General features: G+C 46.0%; 4 protein-coding genes across 4 annotated transcripts; 1 reads left to right on the plus strand and 3 right to left on the minus strand.

Moving 5' to 3' along the window:
- Positions 1–576: 576 nt before the first annotated feature.
- On the plus strand, positions 577–3696 carry PHALS_05600 (uncharacterized protein; the record flags this gene model as incomplete). Its single annotated transcript, XM_024719171.1, has 1 exon — positions 577–3696. One exon carries the CDS (start codon positions 577–579, stop codon positions 3694–3696), a length of 3120 nt encoding a protein of 1039 aa, XP_024584496.1.
- Positions 3697–3799: 103 nt separating this feature from the next.
- Positions 3800–4465, minus strand: PHALS_05601 (RxLR-like protein; the record flags this gene model as incomplete). Its single annotated transcript, XM_024719172.1, has 1 exon — positions 3800–4465. The coding sequence occupies one exon, from the start codon at positions 4463–4465 to the stop codon at positions 3800–3802; it is 666 nt and encodes a 221-aa protein (XP_024584497.1).
- A 254-nt stretch (positions 4466–4719) lies between these two features.
- Positions 4720–18810, minus strand: PHALS_05602 (cytoplasmic dynein heavy chain; the record flags this gene model as incomplete). The annotated part of the gene is made up of 1 exon (XM_024719173.1): positions 4720–18810. One exon carries the CDS (start codon positions 18808–18810, stop codon positions 4720–4722), a length of 14091 nt encoding a protein of 4696 aa, XP_024584498.1.
- A 250-nt stretch (positions 18811–19060) lies between these two features.
- On the minus strand, positions 19061–19632 carry PHALS_05603 (histone; the record flags this gene model as incomplete). Its single annotated transcript, XM_024719174.1, has 3 exons — positions 19061–19369; positions 19436–19534; positions 19603–19632. 3 exons carry the CDS (start codon positions 19630–19632, stop codon positions 19061–19063), a joined length of 438 nt encoding a protein of 145 aa, XP_024584499.1.
- Between the last annotated feature and the right edge of the window lie 958 nt (positions 19633–20590).

Below are 20590 nucleotides of genomic sequence, written 5' to 3' on the forward strand. Positions count from 1 at the left end.
GCGGAAGAGTGTGTTGCGGGCGCTTGCACCGCTTAATCAATTGTATCGGGCGTGTTCGAAGTTCCTGTCCACCTAACAAAAGAATTAAGAACTGGCGAACTATGCCCAGGAGTTAAAGTTATGGTCGCTACAAAGGCGTCTGATCCCGAAATCGTCATAGTTGCCATTTTCGTGGAGGGTCTCCGAACAAGAGCAGCCTACGTCGAGACCTTCCGAGCCCACCTTATCTCTTTTTAGGAGCCGTCACTGTCGCATTTATTGCAGAATACATCTTTTACGCTATGAGGTACGGACAAAAAGATGAGAATGTAGAGTCTATGAGCGTGTTAGAGGTGATGGACCTCGGCCATGATGATATGGAAGAGAGATGTTTTTGGTGCTGAGCAGCTGTAGATATCTTATACACGGTATTTATACCACCTTATATGATTTTTATTTAGAAATATCTTTAATTTTTTACCACAGAAATATTGGTATTGTGTCGCATAATTTTTCGATACACCCAAATATTGCTCATAATGATAAATTACCCAATGACTTTTTTCTACATATCCACGTCGCTCTTGGATAATCAGCATGACGCCTTCCTACTGTGTTTATCGCGGGGGTCTCACGTGGCCTGCAGCTCGAGGTGCGCGCCTGCTACGTTTCTTGACTAGTAGTCAAGAAAAAAAAGATGAATCAGAAGCCAATATTTCAAGTGAAGACTTCCCTTATGACCTGGAACTCTGCGTTCCAACAGCTGGTCATGTAGCTTTGGTACTGGTGCAGAAGGCCGCAGAAACTCAAATTCACTCCGCGATGACTCGTCAATCTAATAATGTTGCACGTGTTGTCTACGTGCTCGATGCAATACCCCCTTCAAGACGAGGTCCACGGGATGAGACATCACAGACAAGGAATTTGAAGACTCCTGGAGGACAATTTCTTTCCCATCCCGTAGACGAAATCGAGCTACTTCGAGAGCTCTTTGCACCTCAGAAACGAGCTACAGGTGGCAAAGAAGGTAGTGTGGTTGTCAAGCCTCCCGTACTTTGTGCCAGATTTGATTGCCAAGTGATATCTATCCAATTTATCCGCGGGAGAAGCGGTCTACAGCCGATCCTAACGGGTCAAAAAGATTCATCTTCGTGTTTTCGTGCGTCTAGCCTTGCTGCAGCAACGCCGTTACGGTGTGTCGTGGCCAGAGAAGATGGCATGGCGTTTTTATGGGAGTGGCAAGCGGATCTATTTCAGTGGATTTTTCTCAATCGTTTATGCTTCTTAGAAAACCCAAATCTTAAGTGGACCAAGCCGGTAGCTGCCTTTACAACGACCGACTTGCCGTTGAGCATTCAAACGCCTGGACCGAGTGAAAGTACATCTGGAGTCGGGTTCAGTGGTGCAACGGAATTTGTGTGGTGGTCTACTGCTACCAAACACGAGCCGAAATTAAAGCTTCGCCGTCTACGCTTTGAACGTGCAACAGATGCCTTGCGAGCAACGGATGTCATTGTTGGGAGTGCATTTACCCCTCAGCCCTCATGTAGCGATATTGTCAAGCTATTTAGCTCCAAACTCGGTCTATTTGCAGTCTCTCGAACACAAGGTATTTTTTTTCGAAGCTCGACCGCGTCTCTGCAGACTGTTAGCTTGAGTTGGCGTATGATCTTTTCATTGAATGAGAAAGCCGTGATCCCAGCCATGTCAAAAATGGCACTGTGCCTCCATACGATAACTGGGGAACTCATGATTGTACTCCTTGAAACACGGGATGTTTACCTTGTGACGTCAGAGTACAGTGACAAGTTGTCTAACGAAGCGAGCAAAGGTACAAGTGGACCGTACTGTTTACTATCCGCACGAAAATTAGCTACTTTGACATATCCGCAGTCTAGAAACGATTTTGGGGATCAGGAAGATGAAGTTGTCGAAATTGCAGCACATCGCCACATTTTTTTACTATTGACCTCTCAATTTATCCACATTTACACCCTTGTTTCGGGAACTTTACTAGAAAGTATTAGCTTGCTGAATACAGATCTTGGTGGCGTAACGTTTTGGACTACTTCAGGCGCTTCAAGCTCAGTAGGGCTATGGAATTCTAGTGGATTCTGGACTATTCGTGTACCTCAAGCAAAGGCAATTGCTGCAGCTCTACATCGTTCACATCTCACTAATCAGAATGAGTCGCATGAACAAAATCCCGAAGCAGCTTTTCTTGCTATGAAAGATTATAGCACAGGTGAGTTGCGTTTAGAAGCCGTGCGTTACGCACTTGAAGTGCTGGAACGCGTGACTCGATCGGCTATGGATCCATCTCGAAGCCTGCCAAAAGCGTGGGAAGCTGTTTGGAACACAGTATCGAATCCATCCTTCCTCTTGGCACTGCTTGGCAATAGAGCAACATCTGAGAACATTGTTAGTGAGTTAACGCAGCTCGTCACTGCAATCTACAAGACAGCAAGTGGAATTCTTTCTTGCGGCCGATTAGATGGGGCAGGTGCTCCAAATCACGAAGGTTATTTGCTTCGACTGACACCCGCTAATCTCGAATCACTCCATCATCTCTCGAACTGGATTGTTCTCGCCAAAAGAAAGCTAGCTCGTTTGGAATCAAACAGCTGTACTCACGAAAGTAAACCAACATCTGCTGACAGATCTCGCAAGTGGCCAATTCGAGCAGCGAGTGACCTCACGATCGTGCTTGCTAATGAAGACGATTTGTCAGCATCATCAGAAATACGAAATTTACAACGAAAAGACTCCGTTATCGATCCTGAAGATGCGTATAATTTTCGTCTTAGTCGAAAATTACGCCCCATGAGCAGCTTACGATTTGCTGCTGGTTGTAGCACCAGCTCGCAGCAGCAAGGACGACAATGGTTGACACAACTTGAGTCATTTCTCTTGGATGGTGTAGCATTTAAATCACGAAAAAATGGTGGTGCACATTTAAAGCACAAAACGAACGCAATGCCCAGCCATCGGCTCTTCCATAATGAGCGAACGTTGACGGACTTTCGCCATGTTACGGCTTCATCCTTTTCAAAGCACATGTATCTGGAGTCAATGAGCCGCTTGTATTTGCTGTATGAACCCGAGTCGCTGCTTCCACTTATTCGGTGCATCGACCGTTTCTGTCCTCGAATTTATTCATTGTCGGGGCACCAACCTACGGTTCGATCCAACGCAGAGCGAGCGATGACCCTATTTCCTCCGCTTGTAGATTTGACTACTAAAGCGCTTCAAAACACAGATAGCACGGTCGGACAAGCAGCAAAAGCCTCGCTATTGGCTTATGTGGAGCTCTTAAGCTACTGTGGGCACTACATGGAAGCGTGCAAAGCGTTGTTGCAGTGTCACCTGTACAAAGAGAGTAAGGAGAAATTTTTGCTGCTGTTAAAAGGGCCCTTAAATGCACAGAATGTTAGTGCGGACGAGCAAGAAGACGACGCTTGGCTACGAGCTTCAACATCAAGCTCACTCTACTTTTTGTTGTTGAAATATTGCATGACACATTGTGATGTCACGGAACTAAAAGAATTATTGATGCTCAAGCCCGCTCATGTGGATATATTACTCGTCCTTCGAGCTCTTCAAGTTGCGTTTTCGTCTAAGGAAAATAAGGAAAGTAAAAAGTGCGCCACTGGTATAACTGTTGGCGACCTGCGGTCAGTTCTTGCTGCCTTGATGCAGCAGCGACGTGTTGGGTAAAAAAATAGGATGAGAGTGGGGTACTGACTATGATATGAAATTTTGCTAACTTAAGAATCGAGATGGTAATCAGCTTGACAGCTTGAATGTAAACATGATGAGCTTAAATCTTGTGCGGTTCAGTTGCCTTGTAAGTCGTGTCAGGCGGTGGAAACATTTCAAAAGCTGTATTGTTTATCGGAGGCTTCGAACTGCCGGCTTCTTTCGCAGTCTCTTTTTCAACCTTAAGCGTCGGGCAATGCTGATTGTCAAGATTGTTGTCAATCACCATAGGCTCATCAAGCTGAATATTGTCCTTGTCGCTCAGCGTGGAATTTTTCTCGAAGAACCTGGTTGGTTTTGAGGTCGATTTCTTGTCTTTATCGTTTACCTTCACCATTGAACTATTGCTAGTTTTTGAGTTTAGAGCAGACGTATTGTCTTCTTGACTATTTTCTGCATCACAAGCATTTTGTACACTGGATGCAATCTCGTACGCATTCAACTTTACGCCGCCGAGAGACAGAAAGCAATCGGCGGGCTTTAGGGAAAGCACGTCTTTTACAAGCGCGCGACATGCGTCGGAGCCACATATGGCTTTGATCTGCGGGTTTGTCAGGTTGCCTTTCGGTGGGGCCTCAAGGAACCCAGCCGAGACTCTTTGACACGGGTGCAAGTGTGGGTTAGCATAAAGCTCAGCAAGTTTGATCACCTCAGTTAAAGGACAGGCGTTTTCAGCGGCGGCTCCAAATGTCGAAAGTAAGAGGAAGAAGAAAAGACCAAACGGCATGGCTGATAGTGCACTTGAAGGCGATATTAGCGTTTAGCGTACTGCCAATTCGAGTGGAGGCAAATTGGAGAATGAACAAAGGGAAGCTGTCGAGAAAATCAAGTCTCTTGGTTGAGAAAGGTTAGCAGTATATTCTCTTCCCCCAAATACCAAATTCTTACAGAAGATGCAACACAAGCTTAAGTAATTTGCAGGAAAGAGAATTTTTACCGAAATCAATGGTAATCATGTGCTTCCACTAATCCGCTCGTGTTTTAAGACTGCAGATCCCAGAGCACAAGTGCCACAGAGCGCTGTACCCATTGCATTTTTGAAAATGAAGTATCTTCAACATTGACCGCCACTGAGAAAAGTAACACCTCGCGCTTGCTGTTTGAATACACTGGAAGCAGTCGAAAGTCGCTTTTGCTTTCGCATTTTGGTGCCCAACGAAAGTGAAGCGCCGACAAACTGTTGCGAATGTCATTTGACGGTGCAAAACCTTGTGAATTCCACGTGGCACCTTCTAGCAAAAGTCCACGGGCAGTGAAACCACCAGCTGAAGAGGTCGAGAGTTCCTCCACGTCAGCGAGCAATTGCAAATCATCAAGAGAGCAGCCAAGATCAGCTGCCGCGCTTTGACGGGCGGCAGTTACGAAAGCTTCAGGTGAGAAAAACCCACCGAGCCAGATTCCTCTAGGTTGCTGCAAAATCTGCGTCGGAGCCACTTGCGATAGCGCCTTTAATTGATGCACGCGTCGAGAGAAGTCTAGTAACCACTCACTGAGGCTAAGCTCGTTTAAGACGCGGTATAGTTGCATCCATCGCTGAAGCACGTGGTCCTTATAGAGCGTCTGCATAGCCTCACGTGTTTCATTCGACGGTTTGACTTTGTATGCGCAAACCTGCTGTACAGTACGAAGCAAACTAACCACTTCACCTAGAAAATTGGCTCCAAGTTCTAGCTCTCGGAACATGCAGCGGTAAACAGGATCGCCGAAGTGTACTGGATCACGATTCGTCGGCACAGGAAGTCCGTCATCCGGAAACAGACTCAGCCAAGTACCAACACGACGATCCAGATCCTGTACCCACTTCGGTCGAACATCCTCGCCATCATTAGCAGCAGTGCTCAGGACCATCTTATTCTCAACTTCTGCGCCTGCGCTTCCGTCATCGCTACCGTAAAAGTCTTGCATCACCTGCAAATTTCGTAGCATTCGTGCACCCTGATTGATGAGCACCATCGTTTCCGCCGATCGTGGCAGTCCCATCCACGAGGGTGGATTTGTGGTAGGTAGAGAGTAAACCCAGTCCATAAACTGCGCTTTTGTCTTGCCCTCGGCAATCACGAGTCCTGTACCTTCATTTGGAGCTACAAGCTCAAACGTATTTTCGTAGCTAGCGGGCGTGAATACATGCTCTAGAAGCGTATCCATTAGTTCGTGGTCAAATGTGTTATCCACACGGCCGCCATAGATCGACTCCTTCATCGTGGTTCGGATCGCAGTCCAAGGAATGTGATCCGGAGCAACGTGCACGCGGCCATTAGCAACCGAGTCCACCCAGCGATCAATGACATCACAAGCACCGCGAAAGTCTGACTGACTGAACTCGTACGTTTTCGACCATCCAATTGGTACAAATCGAAGTCGCTCGTGCACTAAAGCGTGAAACCAAGCGAGTAATAAGTAAAGCCGAGCACGTTCAGCTGGCGAACTGTTCATGCGGTCAGCTGCCACAGTATCAAGTGAGCGCACCATGCTTAGCTTCATCCCACTCGGTGGCTCGAATACAAAGATATCGCACATACGCACAAGATTTACGGGAAGGTTTGGATTGATTTCACTTGTCAGAAAGAGACGAAAGTCCGGGTGAACACTTTCGCGCGCATTGTACAGTTTCTTTTCAACACTGGCAAGCCATGATGGACACAGATGCACATTGCGCAGCAGTAACCAAGTCCCGTGTTTGAGAGCCGTGTTGATGCCTTTTTCGGCTGCATCGAAACCTTCCGATGAACCCATGGACACGGAGTTGTATTTTTTCTGCAAGGATGCTGCGAGATCATCAATCTGCGCACTAGGATCGAAACCAGTTGTGGAGCACAGCAGCACACCACGCGTTGCTTGAGTATCTTCTTCAACATTTCTGGATAATTCAATTTCACCACGCCACGGAAATGATGCCGTAAATACCAGCTCGATGTATCGCTCAATTGCGAAAGTGATACGATCAGGACGCACGAAATGAATAACGATAATATTTCGAAATGCGGCACGACGTGGACTCACTGCAGCTTTTAAACAGTCTACGTCCCACGACTCGGGCAGAGCCTCTTCGGCTGATGGAGTCTTCACAAAGGTATTCCATTCGACAGCGTGCTCACGCACATGTTTCTCTAGGTTCTGGAAAGTAGATACATTCATTAACTTCATAAATCGATCGAATTCCGTCTCTGAAAATGCTGGGAGCAACTGTTCGAATTCACTGCGCCGTGCTTCACTATAAGTGCTTGAAAAGGCTGACGAGCTTCCTAGAAGCACATCCACATCCTCATCCGTAGGCCCGTCAAATTCATTGTTGTCGTTTATTGCTGTTCTGGCTTCGGCGACGGCTGCACTATGGCGTTCTAGCTCCAAATAAATCTGAGATAGTCGCAATGCAAACATAAGCTTGTCGTTTTCGGCAAGACCTCTACTTACGCGCCTAGCAAGCTGGACAAAAAGTCGCGTAGAAATGCTAGCAAGCCGTGTTGAAGTATCTCCTTGAGTGGATTGCGCCAGCACTTTTGACAGCAAGGAGAGAAAGAAGTCTAGCGAGTACTGATACAGAAAGTGAACAGAAGACAAGTTTTCTAGCGCGAAAAACAATCGGGAACTAGCCTTTGCAAGTGGGCGGTATCGAGTTGTTGCTTTCTCGACAATTGCCATGGTTGTTGTAGTTTCCGCAACTTGCTGCGAAATTTGTGCAGCCTCTGCCTTCATGCTTTCCAAAGCATTGATGACGCGATCGTCATCAAGAATGTTACCCTGTACATTATTAATTTGTTGCAACAAAGAGTCCTCTAACTCGCGTAACTTAGCCTGGTACTCGCCCTGTAACTTCAATAGGTTATTGCGCTTTTCCTCTGCTTCGGGTTGTTCACTTTTGAGAAGAATGCTCAGTCCTTGACTTTCTAACGAGCTCGGAGTCACAGTAAAATTTACGAACGTCACCCGGCTGCATATGTCAGGCGAGAATCGACATGAAGGGTCTCGTGTAATTAAAAAAAGACGAAAGTCTGGCGAGTAGTCGATCTCCTCGCCGGCAAGACGAATCAAGACGCGTCCGCCCGTCTTGTAAAGTTCACGATTTAGTACTGGATTTAAAATGGGATCAATATTCTCCACTTCGTGAACCAATAGAGCAGTGCCGAAGCGGATGGCACTAGCCAGTACTTTCATAAAGGAGCTGTCAAGAAATGATGTTTGCGCAATTTTTGTACTTGTCTTAAGACTGTAATACTTCATGATGAAGCTGTTTGCTTGGCCAGCAGGGTCTATGATCAGCGGGAAACGGTGGAATCGCTGCAGAATAATGGCATTTTCGTAACATAATTCATCCGAAGGCAAGTCACTCATTTGCCATTCAAGTTGCTCATTCGGTCGCGATAGATAGTCAACAAAGCTCAAGTGGGGCTTCGTGCTGATGCCCATCATGTCTAGAATGTCTCGCCAGTCCTGAACCAAAATTCTGCGTTGTTGAAAATCAAGGAAGCCGATATAGGTAAGAAATGCAGAAGACAGCAACGTGTCGCCCACAAGCGTCTTCATTTGCGTATCAAAGTCATTTGAGCCAGCTTCCCACCGCTCACTTTCTTGCAGTAGACTCTTTAACAGCGCCACAGATCGTTTCACTTTGTTCGACACGGAAGCCATGTCGTTTGTTATGATCTGGGCTTCATTGATTAATGACGCATACTCGTGCTTGAAATTTTCGATGCGTATCTCAAGAGCATCAATGGTTTTTTTGGCCTGCTCGTATCTTTCACGCAAATCCGACGAAGTGTCAATAAGTGTCTGAACTTCTGCTCGCAGCGGCTGAATCTTGTGCAAAATATTGGTATAGCTAAGTTGCGAGACAATCCACTTGTACAAAGGCCCGCATGCTTTTGACGCACGGTTTACTTTTTCGTAATCAAACTCATCAGCCTTGTCAACGTAATTCGTCTGGATCAAGTGTCGCTGCCGAGCTGTAAGCTTTTCCGAGTCAAAGTTCACCACTTGCGAGATAAAATCATCTTTTCGGATAAATCGACGCAAGTCTGCCCACTCCAAGCTCGACTCACCCAGCATTACAGCGACAGCTTCCATTGTCATTCGAACAGCAGCTGGTGGACGAGCGAGAGCTCGAATCTCATCGAGCTGTGCTTTTCTTATTGAGTTCACCGATGCCTGTGCATCTAGAAGTGCAGGCTCAGCCTGTGCAAGGTCTGCTTCAACAACAACTTTTCTTGAACGGATCTCTTCATCTTTACTTGCAAGATCAGCAGCAAGTGCCTCGGTATCCTTTTTCTTCTCTTGTGCCTCGTTTTGCTCCTGCACCATTTGCTGCAGCTTCTCGTTTGCTTCCACGTCTTTTTTCTTTAGTTCTTTTTCTTTTAGGCTGAGCTGGCCTTGCAGTTCTGCCACCTGCTCGTGAGTAGCTTGAAGCTTTTGAACGCCGATGTTTAAATGAAGTTGCTGATCCTCGAGTTGAGCACGCTTCTCCGAATACAATGACACGAAGTGGCGAATAAACTCAAGGTAGTCCCTTGGGGAGATGTGATTGAACTTCAAATGGCGTTTCTGCAAGCGTTGCATGTGAAGCAAGACAGCATGGTGAAATTGAACTATACTTCCAACCAGAACATCATGAAATGTCCCTGTCGCGATATATGGGATCAATTTGGCCAACATCGCAGCAGCATCATCCGGTAATAAAAAGTCAGAAGATCCAGCAAGATCTAGCGAATTTGTAAATTCGTATGCCACTTGCGCGAGTGCGTGATCATTCCACGTACCAAACCAATCGACAACACATCGATTGAAAAGAGCGGGAGAAGTATTAGTGCGGTTCTGGAAACCCCCTGAAGCTGGGTTCATGGTGAAGACCACATGCAAATTTCGCTGCACCTGCTTCGTAAAGTAACGGAAAAGTTCATCCTCAGTATTCTCCACAATGACGCCATCACGCTGCACAGCCTCACGACAAGCATGCATGAGTGATGTGTACTCGTCATCTTCGAACAGGCCAGGTACTTCACCAGATGCAAGCAAGGCATTCATACGTTCTAAGAAAGCAGAATCCAGCACATTTGATTCATCAAAGATGAAACAAATCTTTTCAGCTTCACAGCCACAACGCTTCAAAACAATACGAAGATCATCGTCAAAATTATCTAGAGTATAATTCGAAGTCAATTTGATTTGAAATACGGACATTCCGTTCATCCAGCTAACAAAGCGAGATAGTACTGTCTTTCCTGCGCCACTTTCTCCTACAAGTAGCAGGTGGCCGAGTGGTTGACGAAGCACGCGATCTATTCGAAGCACATGGTCAATTACTGAATCAAAAACCACAAGCTGAACGTTAAGCTCTTCTTCGTAGAAAACGCGCAAGCGAGCTTCGATATGCTTTCGCAAGTCAGTTGTCGTGGCTTCAGTGTAATTTTTAGAAAGCCACGTACTGAACAAAATTGGCTGTTGGCCTCCATATTCAACTACTTCCAAAGCAGTAGCACTTTGTGGAAAATGATTTCTCAACGTCTCTTTGACCATGCGAAAACACCACTTTTGTTCATCTGAAGTCACTAAGCGATCCATGAAAAGCCGCAGAGCTTCGTGAAACACTAGCTTGACAAGGGTTTGCACATCAATCTCGTAATCTAAGGGTTCGATTGCTTCGTACAACGCACGCATCCATCGTGAAAGCTCCCGAGGACTGTATATATAATGAGGTTGCATCTCAGCCGTGAAGTGCTTTTGGTTGCTATCGTATACGTCAACCATGGCATCGGTAAGCGGTTGCACATATGACCGTAAAGATGGAGTAAGCTTGAGTAAAGCACGATTAAATGTTCCATAAATTTGTTTTAATGAGGGGTAAGATGGGAAATCAACCAGAAGCACTGGCGCATGACGTAGTAGACGAAGAGAAATGGGAACACGTCCTGGATCCGTGGGTGGATTGCAAGCGCCAACGAATTGTATGCGTTCTAATTTCACCCAAGCGTTTTTACCGCCAAGCCAGAAGCCGCCTTGCTCGATTAGCTGTCTTAAAAATGTAATCACACGCTGCGTGCCATATCGGTCAGCTTCTGGAAGATTAATTTCATCGCAGAAAACAACAAGCCATTTTCCTGGAGCATTTGGTGCTAACATCATACCATTTGGTGTTCGCTTGTACTCGCAATACTGAGAAAATGTCTTTAAAATTAAATTTGGAGAGGTGCCTGACGAGAAATTGAGACTTGCGAATTCAAATTCCGGAAGCGAACTGATCGTTGATGTTAGCGTCATCGTTTTACCACTACCCGGCGGGCCACAAAGAACAAGTGGACGATGCTGCGAAAGCCATCCTCGAAGCACTTCAACGTGACGTAATGTATCCACAGTGGTCACCACGACATCTGTAGACAGTATCTGGTGACTTTCAAGATCCAGCTGCGGAATTAATCGCAGCCACTGGCGCCATTCACCGTCATCAATATTAACTTCGTAATCAAGCAGACTGTTGTCCGGATTAGACGACGAAAGCGCAGGAAATACTAATCGATTTCCAAACGTTTGCACGACAAAATCACACAGCAGAACACGATTTGATGCATCCATCGAGCCGCCGAAGCCCCAAATGATTGAAAACACAAGCCACTTGGACACAAAGCGATACATCTGGTCATCGGTCAATGGAAAATCCGAATGGCCTTCATTGTACTCGTGTATGCGAGACAATCCTCGACCAAGTAATGTAAATAGCGACATCAACAGCCGCAACGTCGTGACCTCCATGATATGTACTTGACCCATTGCCTGCTCCAAACAAATCTCAATCAGTGAAGGCATACCTTCATCTTGATTAACCAAGTCTCGCAATTGAGCAACATATTTGTATGCGACCTCTTTCGCGAGCTCACTTTCACTCGGGTGGAGCGAAAAGGAAGAAGAGACAGACACATCATCCCGTATTTTTAATAAATAATGCTCAACAATGTGGCACGTTCTCACTGTGTCATGCGAAAACCAGACCATTCCACAGCGACTGACAGTTGCTAAAGTGGCGAAGCGCAAAGTCTCTGTTTCCATCATTATCCATACGTTTGGAGGAATTTCCAATCGCTCGCCAGATGGAAGCGTCAGCAGGCGATTGTCATCAAGCACAGAGTTCAAATTTTCAGCCCATTCTGGATCGACATCACCATCAAAAATGATCCAGTGTCGCCTATCACTTTCACCACGTACGCTGTTGAGAATTTGTCGAAGCAAATGCGTAAACACACCGTCTGTCCATTCAAGTGTCGTATTGTCAAGCACACCGTACAAATGCTCCTTCGAAAGAGCTTTTGGGTCAATGACATGTGCTTCTCCCTTCATGCCATCCACATGTTCCATAGCACTCATCAGCACACGCCAAGCACTCGATTTTCCTGTACCAGATGCACCAACAAGCATTACACCGTGACGAAGCTGCATAACCTGGTAAAGCTGTAATGCCTTCTCGACCCATTGATCATTTGCTACATACTTTCCATTTATTGCCAGCTCGATTATCTTATCACGGAGACCATCCTCCTCGATACATTGCGCTTCGGTACCAGGGAATACTCCTTTTAAAAGCGTTTCAAATACAGGAACGTCGTTTGAGACAAGCTTTGGCAAGATCGTGTCAGTAATTGAGCCAATAAGCGCCTTCGTCTCGAGCTCCTCGATACTTGTTAAAGTCGTGACACCGTGTGACTGAGTTATCTTTCGCTTAAGCTGACCGGCACTCACGAGAACACTTTTAAGAGCGCGTAATCCGAAATCATAGTGAGGCTGTTTTGACAATTGGTCCTCACACAAATTGAATAAAAGTACAACCCTGGCAGAGATATGCTCGGCTGTAGTAATTCCCTGAGAAAAAAGCATCACCTGCGCGATCAGTTCGCGATCTGGGGCAACCATTGCAATGCTCCGAAATAGCTGCTTTAAGTTGTCGGGTAAATTCGACCGACCAGCGTAGCCTGGGTTCATCGTTACAAATATACCTACATCAGGATTTAATTTCACGCTCTTGCCCAGTAGTTCGATAGTAGTAGTGGAACCGCTGCCATTCGTGAGAGGGTGCGCGTTTGCAGCGACCTTGCCAACCTTTAACGACGACACTCCGCTCTGAATCGCCAATATTTGTTGCGACACGGCTGAGAGCACGCGTTCCTCGAGACGATTGAATTCATCAAAACATCCCCATGCGCCCACCTGGCATAACCCGACAAAAATTCGTCCCATGGCCTGAAAATCGAAGTGCTCGTCACAGTTGAAGACCAGCACAAAGCGACCCAGAAGGGAACCTAATGCCTTCACTGACTCCGTTTTACCTGTGCCTGCAGGACCGAATGGATTTCCACCCATACCAAAGTCTAGCGCCTGTGTCAATGTGAGATAGCAACGCTCGGTAAGTGGAGTTTGCACAAGCCTTTCACCAACACCAAAGTATTCAAATCCATACAGAAAGCTGGCATTAGAAATTCGAATTGTCAGTTTCTTTAGCGGATTCGGCTCCTTCGCTTGGAAGTAGTGGCGCATGTGATAAAGCCAGCGAAAATCTTCGGCACTGTCTACCTTAGCCTGGCTTAACCGTTTTGTGATGCTTTTTTGGTGCACTAGCTCAGTAATCAACTGTTCGTACTTTTTTCGCACATCATTCTTTACATCCGTGAGAACGCGCTCGCTCAAAATTATCAACAGCTTATCCAGCTGCTCCACAACTACCAACAAATTTTTGTCACCAGCTTTGAAGACGGTTTCAACTTCATTTGACCATTTAACTTGAGTAGCAAGAATAATGACTTGAGCCGGAAACTCTGAAACCCACTTTAAATATGTATCGCCATTACCATCTGTTGGACAAGAGCATACGGCTTCCTCTAAAAGTAGTGATAGGGTCTTTCGCATTTGATCTTCTATCTTGCTCAACCATATATTGATGCGGGTATCTTCAGCTGTCTTCACAGGTTCTTTAAACAACACAACTTCGCCTTCACGTGAAGCCATTCCAGTAATGACACCTGTAGTATGCTCCATCTCAAACGACGAAATGCCAGCAAACATTTTAGACAGATGGCGCTGGATCTGCATCGGTTCCTTGCTATTACCAATCATTTCCAACAAGTCTTCGTCACCCACAAAGTAAAAGCGAGGAAAAGCAGCGCGCTGGCGCTCCAAGTATTCGCCCAGGGCACGCTGAACATTACCCATCATGTCTTGTTGACGCTCAAGCGAATGATACAAGTTCGGAATGTTGGCAACATCCACAATCATTGGTTTGTGGGCAACGCGCTTCATAGTCGAGGTGAACTCATTGTCGACACTTTGAAAACGTGCGAATTCTTTCGGCAATTGCTGCTTGATATCCGCCGACCCAAAAAAGATACCTTCCAAGTATACCCAGCGTCGTTGCACATCGATCCAGAAGTCCAAAATACTACGAATTCGAGTAAGTTTGTCTTCCCAGCTGGAAGCAAGCTCAGCGAAAACGCGGTAATAGGGCGACTGTTTCATACTGCCCAGACTATTAAGATGCTCATCCAGTTTTGCAAACATTTCGTCCCAACCACGAATCACTCGACACCGATTTTGGTAGTTGACCAGATCCAATTGGTAATTCGTCCAGTAGTCCGACACTTGTCGTAAAAACTCATCGAGAGCCATCTCTCCTTGAGCCGTACGGATAATCGATTTAAGTTCATTGTCGTTGTGTGAAAGCTTAGATTCCCAAAAATCTCGAAGTGTCAGTTCGGTGAAAGGCGACAAGATATTTAGTAGCCTTAAGATCTGCTTCCAGTGCCGGTCGCGAACAGCGTCTGATTTCAGCTCCGAAAGAAGTGAATTAATAGCCTTGCGCGACTGAATGAGCGATGTGTAATGTTCAAAAGGTTCATACTGCTGGACTCGGGCAGGAAAGCGGCGCATTTCATCAATGAACTCATCAAGCTGTTTCCGCACTTTGCGAGGATGCACCGCAGACCATAGCGTATCTTGCAGCTCATCAACATGAACCCAAACCTTGGAAATGCATTTCCATACCTCATTTAAACTAGTCAGCTCTTCCATAGCTCTGTAGAATTCATTGTACGAACCGAGCTCATCACCAAATGTGGGACCACCCATTCCTGACACGTACGAGATATTTAGAGCATTGAGTGCTGCATTCATTTTTTCTTGCTCTGCGCGCAACAGCTTGAAGCGAGTTTCATACACGATCAGCGCTTCAGTTGCCGCCTTTGGTGATTGATTACCTTGCAAAGGTTTGGAGTTATCCCATTCTATCACGGTCTTGCTAATTTTACTGTCCAGCGTACTCTTCTCTTCCATTATCTTAGCTTGTAATTGCGGCAGCTGGCTTTCCATTGCAGCAGTCTTGCGTTCTAGCAGCTGTATAAAGGCCTCCCATTCTCCTTCTACGTTTGCCAGTGATGGCCAATCAGCCAGGAATCTATACCGTTGCTTTTTCAGCAAGCGCTCTCCCTGCTCGAAAGATTCCACTGCTTTCTCCCATTGCGAACGCATCTGACGCATTTCTTGAATTAAAGTAATCGCTGCAACAACTTGTGCTGTGGCAGCTTCAAGAGCATGTTGTTCTAGAAGCGTTCGCTTGGACGATATCGTTGAATAGAATGAGTTGATCTGGTCGCGAAGCAGATCACCAAAGAACGCAAGAAATTCATTATGCCAAGCATCATATTTGACGTTCACTTGTGCTTGCACATGCTGGTAATTGATTTGCACCGGTCCAAAGCGCTTCGTGTTAGAGACCGCATCGAACGCATTCCGTTCGTTCTTTATTTCAAGCAATATTTGTTGCCATTGCAGAAGGTCCTCGCCGACACTGGTCAAGGCAATTTGTGCATCCATGTCCCAGAGAGCTTGATACTGAAGCCACAATGAAGCATATCTTTCCACATCATTTAATGTCACATCCAGCACACTATACGCTTTTAAGAGCAAATCTGAGGGTACTTTGTTCAGAGCTTCTTTGAAAACAACATCACGTCGTCTTGAGCTGGCGGTCTTCCGGGAAGAGGACGTTGCAGCCAACACCGTGGACTTTCCATAAACGTTTTCATAGGAGGATGTCTGAATTTTGGGCAGGTCACAGACAGAGTTTAGTAGATTTTGAAGCTGAGTGAGCCAATCGCGACGCGCATCACTGACACTAGGCTCTAAATACAGCACTTGATTCTTCAGTAATATTTGATGGGTTGTCACAGAAAGTCCAGCTTCGGTGAGAGCAGCTTGAAACATCTTCTCGTCAGACTGAGGCCCGAAGCAATACACCCAACGTTGCAGTAGCATCTCAAGCTTCTTACCAAGCAACTCACTGATCATATTGTTTAAGTTCCTTACAAACACTTGTAAGTTCGCATATCCAGCCAGGCTCAAGTCGTCGACATGCGCTTGGACTTTAACCAACGCGGCGTTAACTTCAACAGTGTGGAAGTTGGAACTTGTACGGACGCTTTCCATAAGACTATCAATATCACTTGTTTTTTGCAATAGCTCATCCACCTTGTCATGGAGGCGCTCCACCTGTTCAGCCAATTCGGTGACGTACTCCCCCAATCCATCTGCATGCCATCGCATCTCATTGCCTTTTGTAAACGTCTTACCAATGGTAGCTCGAACGTCACGAACGTACGTGGCCGTCAATGCCTCGAAAATCGGCTGGATGCGTTGACACGAGCTCATGTACGTCTTCAAACTGGCGTCCAACGACATCGCAAACGGATACTTGGACTTTGCATCTTCGGCGATCATCTTAAGCGTGAAAGGAACTCGGTAGCCTAACCACTCGAGATTTCGTACTTCCTTAAATAGCGTGACAATTTGCTGGTTAAATGCCACCACAAGTTTTTTTCTTGCTCCTTGCGGCGTGTCTTCCGTCACGATATTTAAGATGATATTTTTAATGTCAAATATTGGCATAGATGCTAGATCGTTTACCCACTGATCAAAGATAAGCTGTGGATTGAGCTTCACAATAAATGCTTCAGCTGCCGCTTTTAGCGCTTTGCCTTCCACGTGTTGCTCCCAGCCAACGCCAAGAACACTTTCGACACGAGCAAGAAGCATTTTCAGCTTTCGTTCAATTTGCTTTGCCCACATCACAGCACCCGCAATAGGCGGAATATCACGCAGTTTGCTTGTGCAAGACGCTTCCGAGTAGGCATAGTGGGCACGAAATTTGGCTTGTAGGTTACTCACGTCCTCTTTTACGTTTTCGATTAGTTGCATCTGAAATTGTTGCACTGCACTGCGAATGCGAGGACGAAAGAATAGGGCATTATACTTGGAAAAGACACGAAACATTTCATCAGCGTTTGATGTAGTACTAAGCCGACTTGTCAGGCTGTTGATAATGCGTCCTTCCACGCGATCAATACAAAGATCATAGGCCTTTCGCAAGTTTTTCCAAGAGGTCACTCCGTCGCTGGAAATATCAAGAGGATCTAGCGAGCTTAATTGGGCGTAAGCTGAGTTGATTTCAATTAGTGCATCATTTTTGCCGTCCCCAATACGTGCATCGCCCAGTCCAATGGTATTCGAGCCACTTAATACTCTGTGGATCACATCACTCAGCTTTTCATGCTGCTCACGAAATTCGTACAGCTCTAGCAGTCGCTCTTCAATTGTAGCATGTTCCATTTGCAAATCTGCGAGAAGTGGCAACTTTTCCGTATTGATCGATCCCCCTCGACGTTTAAAAATCTCTTTCGTGAGGTCATAGAGCGATGCCACCTGGCGATGCCAATTTGTAAATAGCTCCTTGCAAGACAGCACAAGCTGCTCAAACTGGTGAAAAGGCATCTCAATTAGGCTATAAGCACGCAACAAGCTAACAAGTTGCTGCGTAAAATCACTTGACATTACTTCCACAAGATGCAACAACCGCGACAGTTTGTACGAGTCGGCTATACGAATCTTTTTCAGGTGAGCAAAGACAAGCGTGACGCCCTGATTAAGCTGGGTAAGGTCCGTAGCAGACAGGATTGAATTCATCGGAAAATCCTTCATTAGAGTCATGACACTCGCTACATGCTGCAGTGTTGGTCCCAGCCCATGGTCTGTGGTAAATGAGACTGTGGCCAAGTATCTTTTGGCCCGTTGCAACACTGCCAATGTGATCTCCACCTCGGGCGAGTTAAGCTTCTCTTGAATCGTCAGTAATGCGCGATTCAAATCGCACCAAAAGTTAATCTCTTGCGTGGTTGTTCCTGGTAGTGGCTCGTTTACAAGCCGTGTGACTTTCTGAATCTCTTTGATCCACTTTCCTACACCTCCTTGAATGGAATTAACAAACGTCACGTCATCCACCTTCTCTTCGAGGCCCAGCGCTTCAATATCGATAGAAATTCCCTTCTGACGCATCAAATCCGCCGCCCGATGGATCACGGGGTGATATACAAGATTCACCTCGGGAATTTCAATGTTTTGCTGGTACTGTAATAGCGCGAGCTCTAGCTCCTTCATTTTGCGTCGAATAGCGGGCAATCCTCGTGTGCCCTCGCTAACATGTGGTAAATCGCTTTGGGGCGTGTGTACTTTTGAATATTCATTTACGAGCGGGGTGAAGGATTGATGCACATAATTATATACAACCGAGAGCAAGTTGCCCCTATCATCCTCCTCCTCTGAGTTGTCCCCGCTACTAGTCGCTGAATCCGGCCGATCAATCTTGCCGAGTCCAAGAGTCATGACTTGCAGCTGGTGGCTGAGCGTCTGATCTTTAACCAAAGGCGCACTAAAGCGCTTGATGAAGCACACAACTTCGTGGCTGCATTTCTTCCTAGGAGCATATTCAATGCCCAAATTCACGCGCACGCGAAATGGCATGTCTACTATTTGGACATCCTCGTCGGATTGAGTGGGTGAGCAATGCACCTGCAACACGCGCGTGGTTGAGTCTGTTACAAATTGTTGAAGAATATTGGTTGACCCCGCATCTGCGAGGTCAGCATTGAAATTGTCTGCATTAAGCGCCGAGCCCTCACAGAAAAGCGGTATGCACGTAGCTAAGAGATAGCTCTGAAAATCATTCACAGATAGCACATCTGCGGGTGGTGTCGTCACGTCCGCGCTGCTCGCCATGACGCCACTCAGCCCTAGCTTCAACTGATTTGTTTTGGACTTTGTAAGGAATTGAGCACCTTCAGCACTATAAGGGATTATATGAGGGGGGTGGCGATCTTCAGATATTAATGTTGCAGTAAAGTTGCAGGGCTGACATTGTCAAAATTGCGTGGCAACCCACATAAGAAAGCTGTTCATATTTGATAATATAGGCGCTAAGAGACGTGCAATTTAAACACAGCAATGGCGCCACGGACTTTTCTGTGATTTAAAGCGGCATCCGCTTCTTATTCTGTTTGTTGATGAGATTCTTGTGAATATGTGGGATGACGCCGCCACCAGCGATTGTGGCCTTAATCAGCGTATCTAGCTCTTCGTCTCCGCGAATGGCAAGCTGAAGGTGGCGTGGCGTGATACGTTTCACCTTTAGGTCCTTAGATGCATTGCCCGCCAGCTCCAACACTTCAGCCGTCAGATATTCCATGATTGCGGCGGCATATACGGCAGCTGTTGCACCCACGCGCTGATTATTGGCCACACGTTTTTTAAGAAAGCGGTGGATGCGACCGACGGGGAACTAGCATCAAATTGTAAGCAAAATTCGCTGCCACAAGTCGCACCTGTATAAAGCAATAATTAGTACCTGAAGACCTGCACGCTGTGATCGAGACTGTGGCGCCCGCTTGGAAGTGACGCCCTTGCCGCCCTTGCCTCCTTTGCCACCCTTTCCACCAACACCTGACTACATGCACAAAACACAGGAACAAATGAAGTCCATGTAGCAGTATTTTAGCGGAAACCCGCACAAACCATTGTAAACGGAGATTCGAAAGTGAGCATATATTATTTTCCAGTACACTATTCTCCCCATCGTATTAGCAATGTCGATGATAGTATTACTACTAAGACTTAAGATAGTACAACCTCCTTGTGTGGTACACATGGTGTGATGTTTTGTGCTGCGGACAGTCCGATCACGAACATAGATTAACGCTTACAAGAATATTGGTGAAATTCCTTTTATGATGGCTGTATCGGTTTAAAAATGCCAAACAGACCAGGAAATATAGTGGGATTGTCTCGTGTGCTGCTCGTTGCAAAACTTCAATATCAAAATGGACAAAAATTAACATTCAACTTTGCATAAAAATTGACCTACAGTTAAAGTCTACTCTCAGTCCCATGATTGCATTGAATTTTACCACATCAGTATCTGTCAAATAGTTCCAATTCGAGAAGATAATGCGACAGGCAATCCAAGGTCCAGAAAGAATTCTTACTCGCCTCGAGCTGCTCACTGATTTTGATTATGTTTTGGAGATTTGCCAACAGGAACGCCCAGATATATCGCTCTACACAATCATACGTATCTGACTGGAGCCGAAAGGGAACATTGGCAAAACGATGTCGACTATTAGAACCGGTGGTGTTTTTACCGACGTCCGGGTGGTAAATACAGCACTTCAGAAACGCGTTTCTGCTTAGAAGCAGAGGGTAGCGCAGCTATAAAAATGGTTGAGACGTTACTCCGTCTACAAAAGTTGTAACAGGGTTACACGTACCCATGTATGAAAGGGTGGGCTGCGCAAGATAGTGTGACCAATTATAGGTGTGGATTACACAATTTGGTGTGATCGCACAGTGGTGCGGCTACACTGTAACAAGAAGCCACTACATGGCAGGATTGCCAGTAGTATTGCGCATGAATTGGGCATTACTATCTTACTTAGCGATATCTAAAAATTTAGATAATGGCGGCTCTGCCGCAACTAAAATAATCATATACAGTTTTTATTTT

The sequence above is a fragment of the Plasmopara halstedii genome (genome assembly GCF_900000015.1).
Source record: "Plasmopara halstedii genome assembly, contig: Scaffold_2904, whole genome shotgun sequence".
Taxonomy (NCBI): Eukaryota; Oomycota; class Peronosporomycetes; order Peronosporales; family Peronosporaceae; genus Plasmopara; species Plasmopara halstedii.